Below are 15,054 nucleotides of genomic sequence, written 5' to 3'. Positions count from 1 at the left end.
AAACTGTCAACTAGCGAAATTATTAAACATCAGATTTCAAACTACCTCCCAATGAATGATTTTTATATAGTGATGAGTAGACGCCCCATATGCTCCTATCTCATAACGTGACCCTGAAAATGAATTGATTAAAAATGTTTACACATTGATTGAAATGAGTACAAATGCAACAAAAGGAGGTGGTGGATGGATAATCACTGCCATTAAAATTAACCTTATCTCTCTCTCTCTCTAATATATAAACCGATTATCCGGCTTTGTGCTGGATTTTGGCACTAGGTTCTTATTGTTCTTTTCAAGTATATAAATGTAGGCATATATACATATTTCTATACATTACATACATGAATTTGTATATATTTTTGAATGACCGCAGTGTAACGTAAGTAGCTCAGTTAACCCTACATCGTATTAGTATCAAAAGCGACCATAAACATCGTTAATATACCGGAACTCTGAGTTTTCCGAAAGATTCCCTGACAAATACAACCTTTATTATTAATGGACTTTTCTGTTATTCCTGACGCAATTATACGCAGTGGTTACTGAACTAATAAAAATCATGCTTTAGTATAATAAACGTTTTTACAAGAAAACGTTGCACCTAAAAGAGTTCGGGTCCCTGTAAACAAAACTACCCAGTACCCTGTCAACGTCTCAGCCCATGACGTCTTGTGCGGTATACTGCATTTAATCATTGGTTCGTGTCACCAGCATAACCAGTGAGAAAGAAAAGCTGGCCAGCAGTCTAAGGGCAGGCATTTAATTTTATTGTCTTCATTGCCTGAATAATGAACATCCTTCCTAAAAAGAGGTAAGACTTGCTGTGTAACATTAGAATGGAATTAATGTAGCCTAATATGTGTAAATGTGCTAAGGATTCGTCTTCTAAGACTAATGACATTGCGCGGTAGCCAGCACAAGAAAAAAAAAATTGAGTTGAGAACCTTCACAGTAAAAATCAATCATAAAACAATACAGCCAATCCCACATTACGGTATCCACTTTGAGATCTGTGGACCTGAAGTTAGGCTACTGTAGTCCAGTATGACTGAGGGTAAATGACCAGCCTCCTTCCCTTGATGGCATTCATGATCAAAAAATGGTAATCCTCGAGGAGACATAGGACCACCTTACTTTGCAGTAGTCTATCAATCTATTGCCAGATGCCTCAGTCCTGTTCGGGGTGGCCACAAACAAGTCGCCTCCACGTCGCCCTGTCCCCCGCCATTTTACTGCCCCGCTCCCAGCTCACACCCCCCTCTCTCATATACCTCTCCACCCCATCCCTCCATCTCATCCTTACCTTAGCTCATTGAATTCTTTACCTGTATTTTCTTATTACCTTTTCAAGTTTCAGTGCTTTTTATTTCTTTTAAAGGTGATGAAAAGCATTTAAAAAGAGGTGTTTATTTGCAGTCCTTAATGGCACCGAAGACAAACAGACACCATCTTGTGGTGTGCAAGACAGATGGATGCCAACTTAGAATGCCATTTTTTTAACAATATTTCCTTATCAGTACCAGTTCATCCAAAGTCTGACTTAAGTTTTCATTACAGGTACTTAACCCAACCATATTTATCCTGACCTTATTTAACCCAACCCAACTTATCCTACCCTAACCCAACTTGTCCCAAATGTAATCTTATTTTCCATGTTTATTGATGGATCCTTTTCATACTCGAAAGTTACTTCTGTACACCTTTATAAAGTCACTGAATCAATTCAGATGTACAGTACGTAAATATATATATATATATATATATATATATATATATATATATATATATATATATATATATATATATATTGCCAGATGCCATAATCCTGTACAGGGTGGCCATTTGACTCTGAGTTATTTGTTTATTTATATACAGTATATATATATATATATATATATATATATATACAGTATGTTTTCATTCATTCATTCATTCATTGCCAGACGCCATGTATCCCAAACGGGGTGGCCAAGGGCTTAGAGTTAATTGTTTTACAGGGAGGGGCACTAATCCTCCACCAACCCCACTTGACACGTAGGGATGCTAACAGCATCTGGTGTTCCCAGGCGGTCACCCATCCAAGTACTAACCAGACCCAACGTATACAGTATGTACTGTTATATATATATTATGGTATTATTGTGGTTCCACATAACACTGCCAATAGGTTAGGTTAGGGTAGATAATTTTTGGTTTGGTTAATTCAGTTTTGTTCATAAGTGATTTTAGGATGATGAAATTATGTTTTTCCGATAGTTTTTGTTGTTTTGGACAAGTTTTCAGCTTCATTCCTACCTGGAGTTGGTAGTTTCCCTAGTTTATAATTATTTAACCCCTCATTTTCCCCAATCTTCAAAGGCCTCCCCACTTTAGAGGGGTTTTAAGATTGATCTATCTATCTATCTATCTATTGCCAGACACCTCAATCCCGTTTGGGGTGGCCACAAACAAATCACCTCCAAGTCGCCCTGTCCCCCGCCATTTCACTGCCCTGCTCCCAACTCACACCCCCCTCTCTCATATACCTCTCCACCCCATCCCTCCATCTCATCCTCGGCCTCCCCCTCCCTCTTCCCCCCTCCACCTCACTCACATACACTCTCTTCGTCAGTCTTTCACCCTCCATCCTCTCCACATGGCCAAACCACCTCAGTGTGTTCCTCATAACGCTCCCCATCACATCTACATCAACACCACAACGTTCCTTTATATCCTCATTCGTCAGCCTATCTCTCCATGTGACTCCACAGGCTCCTCTTAAATAACTCATTTCCACTGCTCTCACTCTTGACTTGTGTTCCTTCCAACAACGTCCAAACTTCACTTCCGTACGTTAGAGCTGGTATCACAATACTGTCATGTAGTAACTTTTTCACTTCCATGCTCACTTCCCTGTTTCTTATCACTGCTTTCAAAAAGCCAGCAACCTTTCTTCCCTGCTATACCCTTTCAAGCACTTCACCCTCCAAACCTCCATCCTTACTCATCACACTACCCAAGTACTTAAACGTACTCACATTTTCCAATTCCTCACCATCCAACCTCGCTGTACATTCACTGACTTCACCTCTTTCAAAGACCATCACTTTACTCTTCCCTACATTCACCTTCAGATTCCGTTTCTTACACACTCTCCCAAACTTATCCACCAAGCCTTGCAGCTCCCCTTCGTCTTCACTCAACAACACAGTATCATCTGCAAACAACAGTACAGGGAGTTTCCAAACACTATCCTCTCTCACCAGGGCAACTCCAACATCCACTACCCTACCTTGTACCTCTTTTATTACCCCATCCATGTACAGATTGAACAACCATGGAGACATGACACATCCCTGTTTCAACCCAACTTTCAAAGAGAAAAATTGACTTAGTTCACCATCCACACGCACTGCAGCCTTCGCACCATCGTACATACTCTTCACAGCATTCAACAACTTCCCATCTACTCCATATATTCTTAACACTTTCCACAATCCTTGTCTATCCACCCTGTCATATGCTTTCTCCAAATCCATGAAATCCACATACAACTTCTTTCCCTTCTCTAGAAACTTTTCCACTAAAGATCTAAGAATGAATATCTGATCTACACAACCTCTTCCCTTCCTAAAGCCTCCCTGTTCTTCTCCAACTAATTTCTCTGTTCTTTCTCTAACTCTGTCAATAAGTATCCTACCATACACTTTTCCTATTATACTAAGAAGACAAATGCCCCTATGATTACCGCACACTTCTTTTTCCCCTTTTCCTTTGAACAAGGGAATAATTATACCTGACTTCCAATCCTCCGGGACTCTACCTTCCTCCCAGGCTAATCTGCACATCTTCCACATCCATTCTACTACTATCTCTCCCCCATGCTTCAGCATTTCACCACACACTCCATCAATTCCTGGGGCTTTCCCAGATTTAACTTTCTTCATTGCTTCCACAACTTCTATCCTACTGATTTCTTCCGGTCTTCTCACCTCCCTCCTCCTCCCAGCCATTCCCCAGCCACTTATACTCGCATTACTTCCATCCTCTACGTTCAACAATTCCTTAAAGTGTTCTCTCCATCTGCTCACTTTTTCTCCCTTCTCCACTAGTAATCTACCATTTTTATCTTTCACTCCCCTGCTAACTTCACTTCCACCCTGTCTTACTCTTTTCACCTCTTTCCAGAACATTTTCTTACAGTCCCTCCACTTTACACTCAAATTCCTTCCAAATTCCTCATCCACTCTCTTCTTACTCTCTCTTACTAATCTTTTCACCTCTCTCTTTCTTTCTACATATAACTCTCTCTTCCGTCTCTCAACTTCTTCCACGCCCCTATTTCTCATCCATTCATTGTATGCTTTCTTCTTTTGTGCCACAGCCTGTTTCACCTCTTCAGTCCACCACGCTGTTCCTTGCACCCCCCTCCGTCTTCTCTTCCTTCCACACACCACATCACATGCTGCACATATTTCTTCTGTAAATATGCTACACACACCTTCCACGTCTCCCATCTGCTCCAATTCATATTTGCCCAATCGTTCCTCCACTTCTCACTTATACTCTGCCTTTTTCTCATCCTCTTGTAACCTTTCCACTCTCCTTGCAACTACTCCTTCCTCTTGTCTTTCCCTTCTTCTATTTCTCCATTCTAATTGGACCTTGATTCTGGCCACCACCAAGTAGTAGTCAGAAAGTCCACTCCCCCAACCTCTATAAACTCTTGCATCCATTACACATCTTCACATCCTTTCATCCACACACACATAATCAATCATTGCCTTCCTTTCATTCAGTTCACCACCCACCCTTCTCATCACTCGCCATGTATACCTGTGGATCATTTTATGCCTGAAGAGGGTATTGGCTACCACCAACCCCCTCCCAGCACAAATGTCCACCAACGCACTCCCATTCTCATCTATCTCAGCAGGCACACCCCACTCACCAACTATTCCATCCACCTTCGCATTCCCAACTTTACCATTCATATCACCAATCAAAAACACTCTCTCATTCCTTCCAAACTTTTCCATGCACACTTCTACATTTGTCCAGAACTCTTCTCTCACTCTTCTAGCACGATCTTGCGTTGGCGCATACACACACACACAATCGCCCACATTTGTATTCCAACTTTCAACTTTACCCACACAATCCTTGACCCAGCTGATCCATACTGTCTTATGCTCTTCTTCCATCTTTTGCTCACAACTATACATACTCCTTCCTTCGCCTTTAAGTTTGATGGGGGATTGAAATACAGGGTGGTCCAGAAAAAACTGACGCTTTTTAAAAACTTGAATTTCTCAGAAAAATTAAGTTTCTTTTCCTTTTCAGGTTGAGCATAGAGTGATGCTACAAGTTTAAGCTGATAAGATGGACGCTGAGAAAGTTTTCAGTTCAGCAGCGGACCAAAATCGTTGAACTGTGCTTTGCAACAAAATCAGTTGTTCTCACCCAAAGGCAAGTTTGCTGTGAATTTCCAGGGAGAAAAATCCCACATTACAGCACTATCAAAAGTCTGATGCAGTTCAGAGTCACTGATAGTGTGACTAACAACAACAAGATCAGTGGTGCACATTTGACTGCCAGAACAGCAGCACGCGTTCAAGACATTAGGACTCGTCTGTAATGGTCACATGGAAGTCCACCAGACAGCTGTCACAGGAAGTGGGGATTTCCAGGAGTTCTTTGATGAGAGTCATTCATAGTGCCCTGAAGCTGTTGCCATACAAAGTGCAGATTGTTCTGGCTCAAAGCCAGGTCAACAAGAACGAACACTATGAATTTTGCCTGAGTATCAGTGAAAGGGCTGAGAACAATCCTGGTCTCTTGGGGGTGCTTCTCATCAGTGACAATTTTGGTCCACTGCTGAACTGAAAAATCTCAGCAGCTATCTTGCTGTGAGATAAAACTTGTAGCATCACACTTTGCTCCACCTGAGAAAGAAAAGAAACTGTTAATTATTCCGGGAAACTACTAATTTCCGGTAGAAATGGTCAGATTTGTCTGAAACACAACAAAGACCGTCGGAAAAATATAATTTTGTCTTCTAAAGAGGTGTTGTCCGAAACGACAAATTTATATACGGTACATATATATATACTGTATATATATATATATATATATATATATATATATATATATATATACTGGTATATGTATGTATACAGTATATACAATCAGTCCTTTCCTAACGAGGTTTGCTGTAGCATGATAATGCTCTAACGTGGCACAATTTTGCAGAAGGAAATAAACATTCTAATGTGCGCACTGTTAGCGTAACACGGTTATTTGAACTGAGCGGTCTGTGACGCGGTGTGAGACTTGACGTAATCACCCGCCAATCACGCTTCGACTTTCTCACTTTCCTAGCCACCCAACCAATCAGGACCCCCTACCTCCCTCCTGCGTTCTCCTCTCGGCCCACTCCTACCCACACCATCCTCAGCTTGCCTCGTGTTCTTCCCCACTACCTCATCTCCAGCGACGTGTGTCTGCTCTTCTCCTCACATAAGGTGCAATAAATAAAAAAGTCCTGTTGACCTAATGTATTTTTTATAACCATATTAATGCTCTTAGGAGGTTTAAATTGGGGGGTATAAAACAATTTTGCACCACAAGGAGGGAAAGTGGACTTTGGGCAGGGGTGCGGAAGGAAATAGGGGTTTTCAAGAGTCCTTGTAACACGATATTTGCCTAACGTGAGGTCGGTGCAGAAGCAAATACCATACCCGCGTTAGGGGAGGACAGACTGTATATTAAGAGGTGGGCTTATGTCTCTTGAAGGATTACCCAATAAATTCCAGTCACCTCTTGGATACTGAATGTACCGGTGTGTAAGGCCATCACTGGAAAATTCTAAACAATAGACCACTTAGTAAGTCTAACCAGTTTTTCATGCTCTTCACAGTATAGGCGAGTGGTGATTTTTTTTTTTAATGCGAAGAAGGAACCAAAGGCCACGAGCCCACAATAGCTGTTCTTTCCAAAAGAAAAACAAAATACAAGAGAGAGCCAAATTCAAGATCCGTTCATTTTGAGATGCCTGGACACACTGCGTTTGAAAGACTGGAGATCATAGGAAGCAGGAAATACAAACAGAGGGAGACAGTTCCAGAGTTGACCTGTTGCATAAATGAAGGACTGGGAGTAACAGTCAACTCTTGCATTAGAGAGTTGGACAGAAAAGGGATGAGAGTTTGCTGCTAGACAGGTGCTACGTGCCCATCAAAGAGCTGGAGGAATGCATGCAGACAGTTCAGAGGAGCAGTGACCATTGAAGTAACGATAGAAAAGAGATAAAGATGCAACAGTGTGGCAAAAAGACAGAGGTTGCAGGGAGTCAGTAAGAGGAGGAGAGTTAATGAGACGAAAAGCCTTTGACTCCACCCTATTGAGAAGAGCTGTATGTGGGGAACCTCCCCACACATGAGAGTTGTACTCCACACAGGGGCGGATAAAACCCTTGTATAGAGTCAACAATTGTGCAGGGGTAAAGAAGGAACAGAGTCAGCTTAGCACAGCTAATCTCTTGGAAGCAGATTTTACTAGAGATGTAATGTGATCTTTCCAAAATAAGTCCCGAGTGAATGAACCCCAAGCATGTTCAAGGATGATGCAGGATTAAGCTGAATATTATTAAACATTAGTGGGTACACTTGTAGAAGATTTTGTTGGGTTGATAGGTGTAGGAACCAAGTCTTTGAGGCATTAAAAACAACCACATTATTTTTACCCCAGTCAGAGATACGAGCCAAGTCAAATATTAGGTATGCCATAGCTTCATCCCTTGTTTGTTGAAGTAACTGCTGAGATGGGCGTTACGGGAACCAAATGGAGAGGTGAAGGGTGGAGTCATCAGCGTATGAGTGGATAGGGTTAGATGTACAGCTTAGGTCATTGATGAATAAAAGGAAGAGAGTTGGTGATAGGACAGAGCCCTGAGGAACACCACTGTTGATAGATCTAGGAGAAGAACGATGACCATCTACAACAGCGGCTATAGAACGACCAGAAAGGAAGCTAGAGATGAAGGCACAGATAGAAGGATAGAAACCGTAAGAGGACAGTTTGGAAATTGAAGATTTATGCTAGACTCGATCAAAAGCCTTTGAGATGTCAAGTGCAATGGCAAAGTTTTTGTCAAAGTCCCGAAAGGAGGATAGCCAGGAGTCTGAAAGGAAGGTGAGAAGATCGTCAGTGGAGCGTCCGTGACGGAACCCATACTGATGATCGGAAAGAAGATTGTGATAGGAAAGATGCTTTAAAATTTTTTTTATTAAGAAGTGACTCGAAAACTTTTGAGATACGGAATGTTAAAGCAATTGGACGATAGGTACAGGGTTGGGAATGGTCACCCTCCTTTGGGACTGGCTGAATGAGAGAAAACTTCCAGCAAGAAGGAAAGGTACAGGTTGATAGACAAAGGTGAAAGAGTTAGCCTAGGCAGAGTGTAAGCACTGAAGCATAGTTCTTGAAAACAACAGGAGGGACTCCATCAGGCCCATATGCCTCGTTAGTATTGAGGCCTGTGATGGCAGAAAGTACATCAGCCGAAGAAATTTTAATGTCAGCCATGAGGAAGTCAGAGGGGGGAAGTGATGGAGGAACAGCACCAGAATCGTCTAAGAAGGAACAGGAGGAGAAAGTCTGAGCGAAGAGATCTGCTTTATCAGTAGAAGAAATAGCTACAGAGCCATCAGAGTAGAAAAGAGGAGGGAAGGATGATGAGGTAATGTTGTTAGAAAGGTTTTTTTGGCAAGGTGCCAGAAGGAGCGGGAAGAATTTGAGTTGGAGGGTTGAGAGAATTTAGTACGGATGAAATTATTTTTAGCAGAGCGAAGAACAGACTTAGCATGATTCTGAGCAGAAATGCATAAAAAATGTGATTCAGGGGTGGGTTGGCTCTGGTACCTTTTATAGGCCCTCTCCTTGTTGCAGATAGCATTAGAACAAGCATGAATAAAGCAAGGCTTTCTTGCATTAGTCAATGGATATGAGAAAGGAATGTATGCTTCCATGCCCGAGAGAATAACCTGCATAATGCGCAAGGCACACTCACATGGCTCCTGGCCATGGAAGCAATAATCATTCCATGGCATTGGTTAAACTGTAGCTACACCATATAGGTTGAATGAAAGGTAATTGTAGAGAAGAACATTCCCTGCCTTTTTCCAGGATGAACATGGTTGATTTTTAGTCCTTATTTATGTATTTTTAGAATTTTCTTGTGAGGCAAATGCCAAAAAATATATATTTGGGGTGCATTAACCCATGATGTGCAGCTTACCTCACTGAATCAGTTCCGGGTAGGTTGTAGCTCAAATGAGTTGGATAGGTACTGAACAACACACCACAGAGTTTCTTGTAGGAGCAACATGCAATTTTTTTTGTGATATTTAGGTATAAGTTATCCCTTATCCCCACCTCCAAGGTTGAGCACAAGGAACAGTAGATGGTATGAAATTCATGCACTTCCTGATCCATTTACCATGGTGTTATCATCCAAGATGCCTAAAACCCATCTGGAAAACACTTCTTGATGCTAAAATTGAATGCAAGGCCAACAGTGGCTAGGAAAATAGTGAATGATTAAATGAATTATCAAAAATATCATGTCATGCTTGAGTTATGACCTATTGGGTTAACTGGCAACTCACTCTGGCTTCAACAGGAGTGCCGCTTATAATAGTTTCTTGTTTCGCGCCAACTGGAAAATTTTAAACTCGTAATAATGTCATAACTATGGTGAATTTAGCAAAAATATTTCATGGGTAGATGTAATTTTCTAATGGTCGCTAAATTTGCTATAATGATTCATGTTGTTTTGCAGGTGGCATGTGCGGACCAAGGATAACATTGCCAGGGTTCGGCGGGATGAAGCGCAGGCAGCTGAGGAGGAGAAGCAATGTGTCAACAGAGCTAAGCTTGCTGTAAGTTTCTTTCTGTGCATTTTTTAAACTGCCAGATGTTACCGCATATCCTACACAGCACAACTCAACCACTGTTCTTCATTCACCAGTCTATTAACACTGAAATTATGGTATAGTATCGGTAGTTAATAATTTGTAGTACTTTATCAGCAGTATTTGATCTCTCGTTCATCCTCACATAGTACAAGTTGATTGTTTGTTTGTGCTTGAAAGGTAATTTTATATGTATTGTTGAGATGTAGATTCGCTTAAATAAGCATCTTCTCCAGCTGGTTTACCAAGACTTTATGGGTTGATCCCTGGCCTCTAGTTCAGTGACTACAATCTAAATTTGATGTAAAAAGTACCAAGCAGTTATTACACTACAGTTTATTTCATATTTGTTGGTTGTCTTCATGATTAGATCAGCACCCAGGAGACAGCCAACTGACCTCACTGGAGTGGACCTCAAAACCAATGCACGTATGATATGGTCTTATTTGTGTGAATGCTGGACAGTATCATATTATGTGCTGTATGGTTTGGGATACAGCTTTACATACCGGTAATGTATCTACATAGGTCATATGTGGTATGTAAATTTTCTCATTTATAACCATTGGAGAATAGAAAGTAGTCTGGGATTTGTAATCAAAGTAGAGTATTCTTTATTGTCTAGTATTCTTGTCTCTTGACTTGCTTCCTTATGAGAACTCCCTGACAGGGAATGGCTCTGACAGAACTTCACATGTCCACACATGCTTCACTCAGTATTGTCTGCCATTTTCTTTTTCTCACCAATATATTCCTCCACTTCTTTCTTGCACAAAATATGATCTCTTCCAGCAGTGCCATCAGTTTTACCCTCCAGAACTTTCTCTGACATGGTTTCTGTGCATTCTCAGCATACCTGGTATGTCCAAACCATCTCAACAGATTCTGCCCAGTCACAAGTTCCACATTTCATTCCTAATGCTGCGTCTTTAGTTTCAGAGCTCTCATAAATTTCTTTTGTTCGTGTCACATCATAGTTATGCCTGCAGCAGTTTTGGGGTAGGCAGTACTATATTATTAGGCATACCACCCATATATTTACTCTTTAACAAAAAATTACTTGCTGGGTGTTTTATATATACCAGTATATCTATCTGTCTGTCTGTCTGTCAATCTATTGCCAGACGCCTTAATCCCTTAAGGGATGGCCACAAACAAATTGCCTCCATTCGCCCCATCCCCCGCCATTTCATTGCCCTGCTCCCAGCCCACACCCCTCCCTCTCTCATATACCTCTACTCTCCCCTTCATCTCATCCTTGGCCTCCCCCTCCCACTCCCCCCTCCACCTCACTCACGTACACACTCCTCGTTAGTCTCTCACTCACTGGTTTCCAATAACCCAGGAAACCATTTACAACACTCATGGTAACCATGGGGTGATTTGGAGCCTACTGTGTTGCCTTTGTTAACAAACGTGGTGTCCATTTATGAACCAAACCTCCACACTGCTTTCTACCGCAAGGGAACATCAGCTCACTGCACAGGATGGCACTGCAGGGATGGTTGCATGACCACAGTTGATGGGTCTGTTTACAAGGCAGACTGGTGTTAGTCATAACAAAACAGTCAGTATCTGTCAGTTCTTCTTGAACAGAATCAGGACATTGTACATTTCAAAGTTCAGTTGATAAAACACAACTATATGTTCTTAGAACCCTTTGCTCTGGAGCAGGTTTGATCACCACCATGGTAGGTTGCTTCACTGTTGGTGGGGAATACAGGTTACAAATCGGTGGATTTTTTTGTGAATTGTAGCTATGGGGTTCAGTTGAGAATTTTTACGGGTGGAACAATGATTGGATGGACATATGGTCTATTTCACTAGGCATTTTGTTCATAGTTTTATTTTTTTATCCTTGTGTTTCCTATTTCTCAGTCCTACCCATACCATTTATTTGTGATAAATAAGGTGGTGCTGGTGATGATACAACTTCCTGGGCACTCGTCTTGAGCACAATAGGTCTTTCTGTCTTGTTCAAAATTAACTGCATTAGCTATGCATTTAGCTAATTAGGAACTAGATATTTTAAAAATGACTTTATTGACTTGTGCAGCATTTGACTGAACTGTAATTTTCTTTTCCATGCAGGAGAAAGAAGCACGAACAGCCTTTCTGCGTAACAAGGCTCGTTTAAGATATGACAGAGCACATGAAGAAGTCCCATCTGTCCCCAGCAACACCGCAGACCAATCTAGTGTATCACTAGAAGCTGACATATACACAGCACAGGGGAATATCAACTTCTTCAAAGATGTGGAGGAGGGGAAGCAGTCAGTGGGTACCACCAACAAGGAACATGAGGCAGAGAAGAAAGCTGAACAGGAGAAGTATGAGAAGAGCATTGGCTACCTAACCTACCTTGGGCAGGACTCTGTGGAGGCAGGGGGAGGCAAGGCTTGGTATGAACAGGAGGCAGGTAAGGTTGTGGCTAAAGATGTAGACACTGAAAAAAAAGATACTAATGATTTAAGGGAGGTTGGGCTCAAATCAAAGAGCAGAATGGACCCAATTCATGATATTATCAAATATGGAGGATTTAAACCAATATCTAAAGATGCTGCAAATCTAAACTTGGGTACCGGTGATGTAGTAAGTACCAAGCCAGTTGGAATTATCCAGACAGATATAATTAAACATTTCAAAACTGATGTACCAAATGAACAAAAAATTACTACTGATAATGTGAATGTTATAAAGAAGCCTAAATTCAAAGCAAAGAAGGTAAAAAAGAAGCACAAAAAGACAAAAAAGAGAAGCAAAGAGAAACACAAATCTTCTAAGAGACAAAGAAGTTATAGTAGTGATGAGAGTGATGACCATGGATCAGGTCAAAGAAGAAAGAGACATAAAAGCTTGAAAAGACAAAGCAGCAATAGTGATGATGAGCTTGACAGAAAGAGAGACAGATCTAGTAAAAAGAAAAGATGCAGAGATAACAAGAGAAGTAGGCACAGAAGCCAAAGTTACAACAGTAGCAGCAGTAGGGGTTATTCTGGCAGCACTGGAAGCAGCTTTTCAGAAGATGAAGATGTAGCCAAAGAAAAGCAAAAGAAACTAGAGATAATGAGAACTGAGAGACTGCAACGAGAAGCCAAAGAGAGGTGTCGGGCGGAAAGGCTGCTGGCAGGGAAGAAGCCTGATGTTGAGGAGAAACCTAAAGAGATAATACCAGCATACAAGCAGATGTATAACTCACAGTTCAATCCTCACATTGCACGCCAGAACCAAGACCCCACCACATTACAGGCCGGTGTAAAGTACTGGCTCCAATGAGACTACCAATTACAATCTACCTCTGTTTTTAGTCACATGCCTTAATCCAGGAGGAGGTAGCCACCAACAATTTACCTTCATGTCATCTTGTCCTGTGCTATTAGGCTGTCCTTATTCCAACTCACACGACCCTCATTCATGTACATTATTTCTTCACCCTATCCCTCCGCCTCATCTTGGGTCTCCTACTTCCCCTCCCCCCCTCCACCTCACATGCACACATCCATCCATCCATCATCCAATCACATGTTGCCCCATGAGGAGCTTAAGAGCCCGGGGCTAGGCAAGTTGGATTTGACATTTAAGATGCGAGTGACCAGCCACACATATCCCTGAGTGATATTACATGAGCAGTAAACCCCAACCATCCCTTGGATATAAACCTACACAGGCTTAATCAGATTGGAGTGCCTTAATTACCCACTAAACCACAAGGCGCCATTATTTGGTTATATGGTTACCACCCAGCATAGTAAATGGTTTCCTGGTGTACAGGAAACCATTTGGCTTGTCACTCAGTGTAGAGTCGCCCATAGGCAGAAGGAAGAGGAAAGAATGAGGGAAAGAAAGACAGAAGAGGGAGTGTAAAGTCACCTATAGGCGGAAGGAAGAGGAAAGAATGAAAGAAAGAAAGACAGAAGAGGAAGGAAGAGAGGAAAGCAGACACCCAAAGCAGCACCACATCGAGTGAGTGGAGGAAAGAAAGACAGAAGAGGAAGGAAAGGGCAGACATCCAAAGCAGCACTACATGCATACACTTTATATAATATTTTCATGAATTTTTGATGGAACACTCAAAGTTTGGAATTAAACTCGGGTGAACCTAGTGTTCTTTATGAGTGCGGTGTTACTTCACTGTACTGTATATATAGACTTTCTACAGATGCTGCGTGTAACATAGCAAAGACTTTAGTGTATAGTATATCATGCGTTATTGATTTTTAAGTAATATATTACGGCTAATATGGTATTATACAGTCTTTCAGTTGCCTATATATGAACTAATGTATAAGATTTAGTAAGATTAACACAGAATTTGTTTTTAAAATATTGCAGTTCTGAGAAGATTTGGTTGTGTGAGGGACTGTTGTTGTTGTTGATGCAACCCCAGGCTCAAGTGGATATGAAGTTGATTCACTGCAGGAAACGGCTGTTTCAACTGGTTGCTCTCAGAAATCTTGTATGTCCATGTTCTGATAATGTGGTGCAAGAGGTGAATCTGTTATCATGTGGTGCCCAAACAATGCAATGCATTGCAGTGAATTGTTTGTGAGTTGTATTTTGTGTTGGACCATCATCCATTCACTTGATGTAGTGCTACCTACTTCTTCCTTAGCCTTTATCATTCTTTTTCTGTGCCTGCCCTTCTCTCTTCCTGTTTCTCCCATCTTTCCTGTCACTTCTTGTTGCTTTTCTTTCCTTTGCAGGTGGCTTTACATTGAGTGACAAGTCAAATGGTTTCCTGTAAGCCAAGAAACCATTTACTGTGCTGGGTGGTAACCATATAACCAAACCGTACGTGCTCCTTACGTGTCAACAAATGGGTTGGTGGAGGGTTAGTGCCCCTCTCCGTAAAACAAGTAACTCAGATTCAAATGGCCACCCCTTATGGGATTATGGCATCTGTCAATAGATAGATAGATAGACTGTAGCAGGTAAGTATGTGAGAGAGAGACATGACTGGTTGTTAAAATAATGGCTGTTGATAGAGTTTTGTGTTGGTAAGTGATCTTTCACCCTTTGACAGCTAGGTTTTTTCTCAGCTGTACAAAATCATCTGTTGTGAACCTGAAAAGAATACCTATCTGTGACCGTGGCCAAG

At 41.5% G+C, this 15,054-nt stretch overlaps 1 protein-coding gene across 1 annotated transcript; it reads left to right on the top strand.

Moving 5' to 3' along the window:
• Positions 1–653: 653 nt before the first annotated feature.
• On the top strand, positions 654–13,434 carry LOC145396772 (uncharacterized). Its single transcript, XM_080270065.1, has 3 exons — positions 654–814; positions 9,824–9,923; positions 12,048–13,434. Exons 1-3 carry the CDS (start codon positions 792–794, stop codon positions 13,230–13,232), a joined length of 1,308 nt encoding a protein of 435 aa, XP_080126191.1. The 5' UTR covers positions 654–791; the 3' UTR covers positions 13,233–13,434.
• The last annotated feature ends 1,620 nt before the right edge of the window (positions 13,435–15,054 follow it).

The sequence above is a fragment of the Coenobita brevimanus genome, chromosome 39, assembly GCF_032717465.1.
Source record: "Coenobita brevimanus isolate Jiangsu-jjx chromosome 39, ASM3271746v2, whole genome shotgun sequence".
Classification (NCBI taxonomy): Eukaryota; Metazoa; Arthropoda; class Malacostraca; order Decapoda; family Coenobitidae; genus Coenobita; species Coenobita brevimanus.
The sequence above is the reverse complement of the archived record's forward strand: the minus strand, read 5'-3'. Positions and strand labels throughout refer to the sequence as shown.

Coding starts and splice junctions, on each gene's coding strand:
- LOC145396772 (XM_080270065.1), top strand. CDS start 792: ATGAACATCCTTCCTAAAAAGAG. Junction 815..9,823: donor AACATCCTTCCTAAAAAGAG/GTAAGACTTGCT, acceptor GTTGTTTTGCAG/GTGGCATGTGCGGACCAAGG. Junction 9,924..12,047: donor TCAACAGAGCTAAGCTTGCT/GTAAGTTTCTTT, acceptor TTTTCCATGCAG/GAGAAAGAAGCACGAACAGC.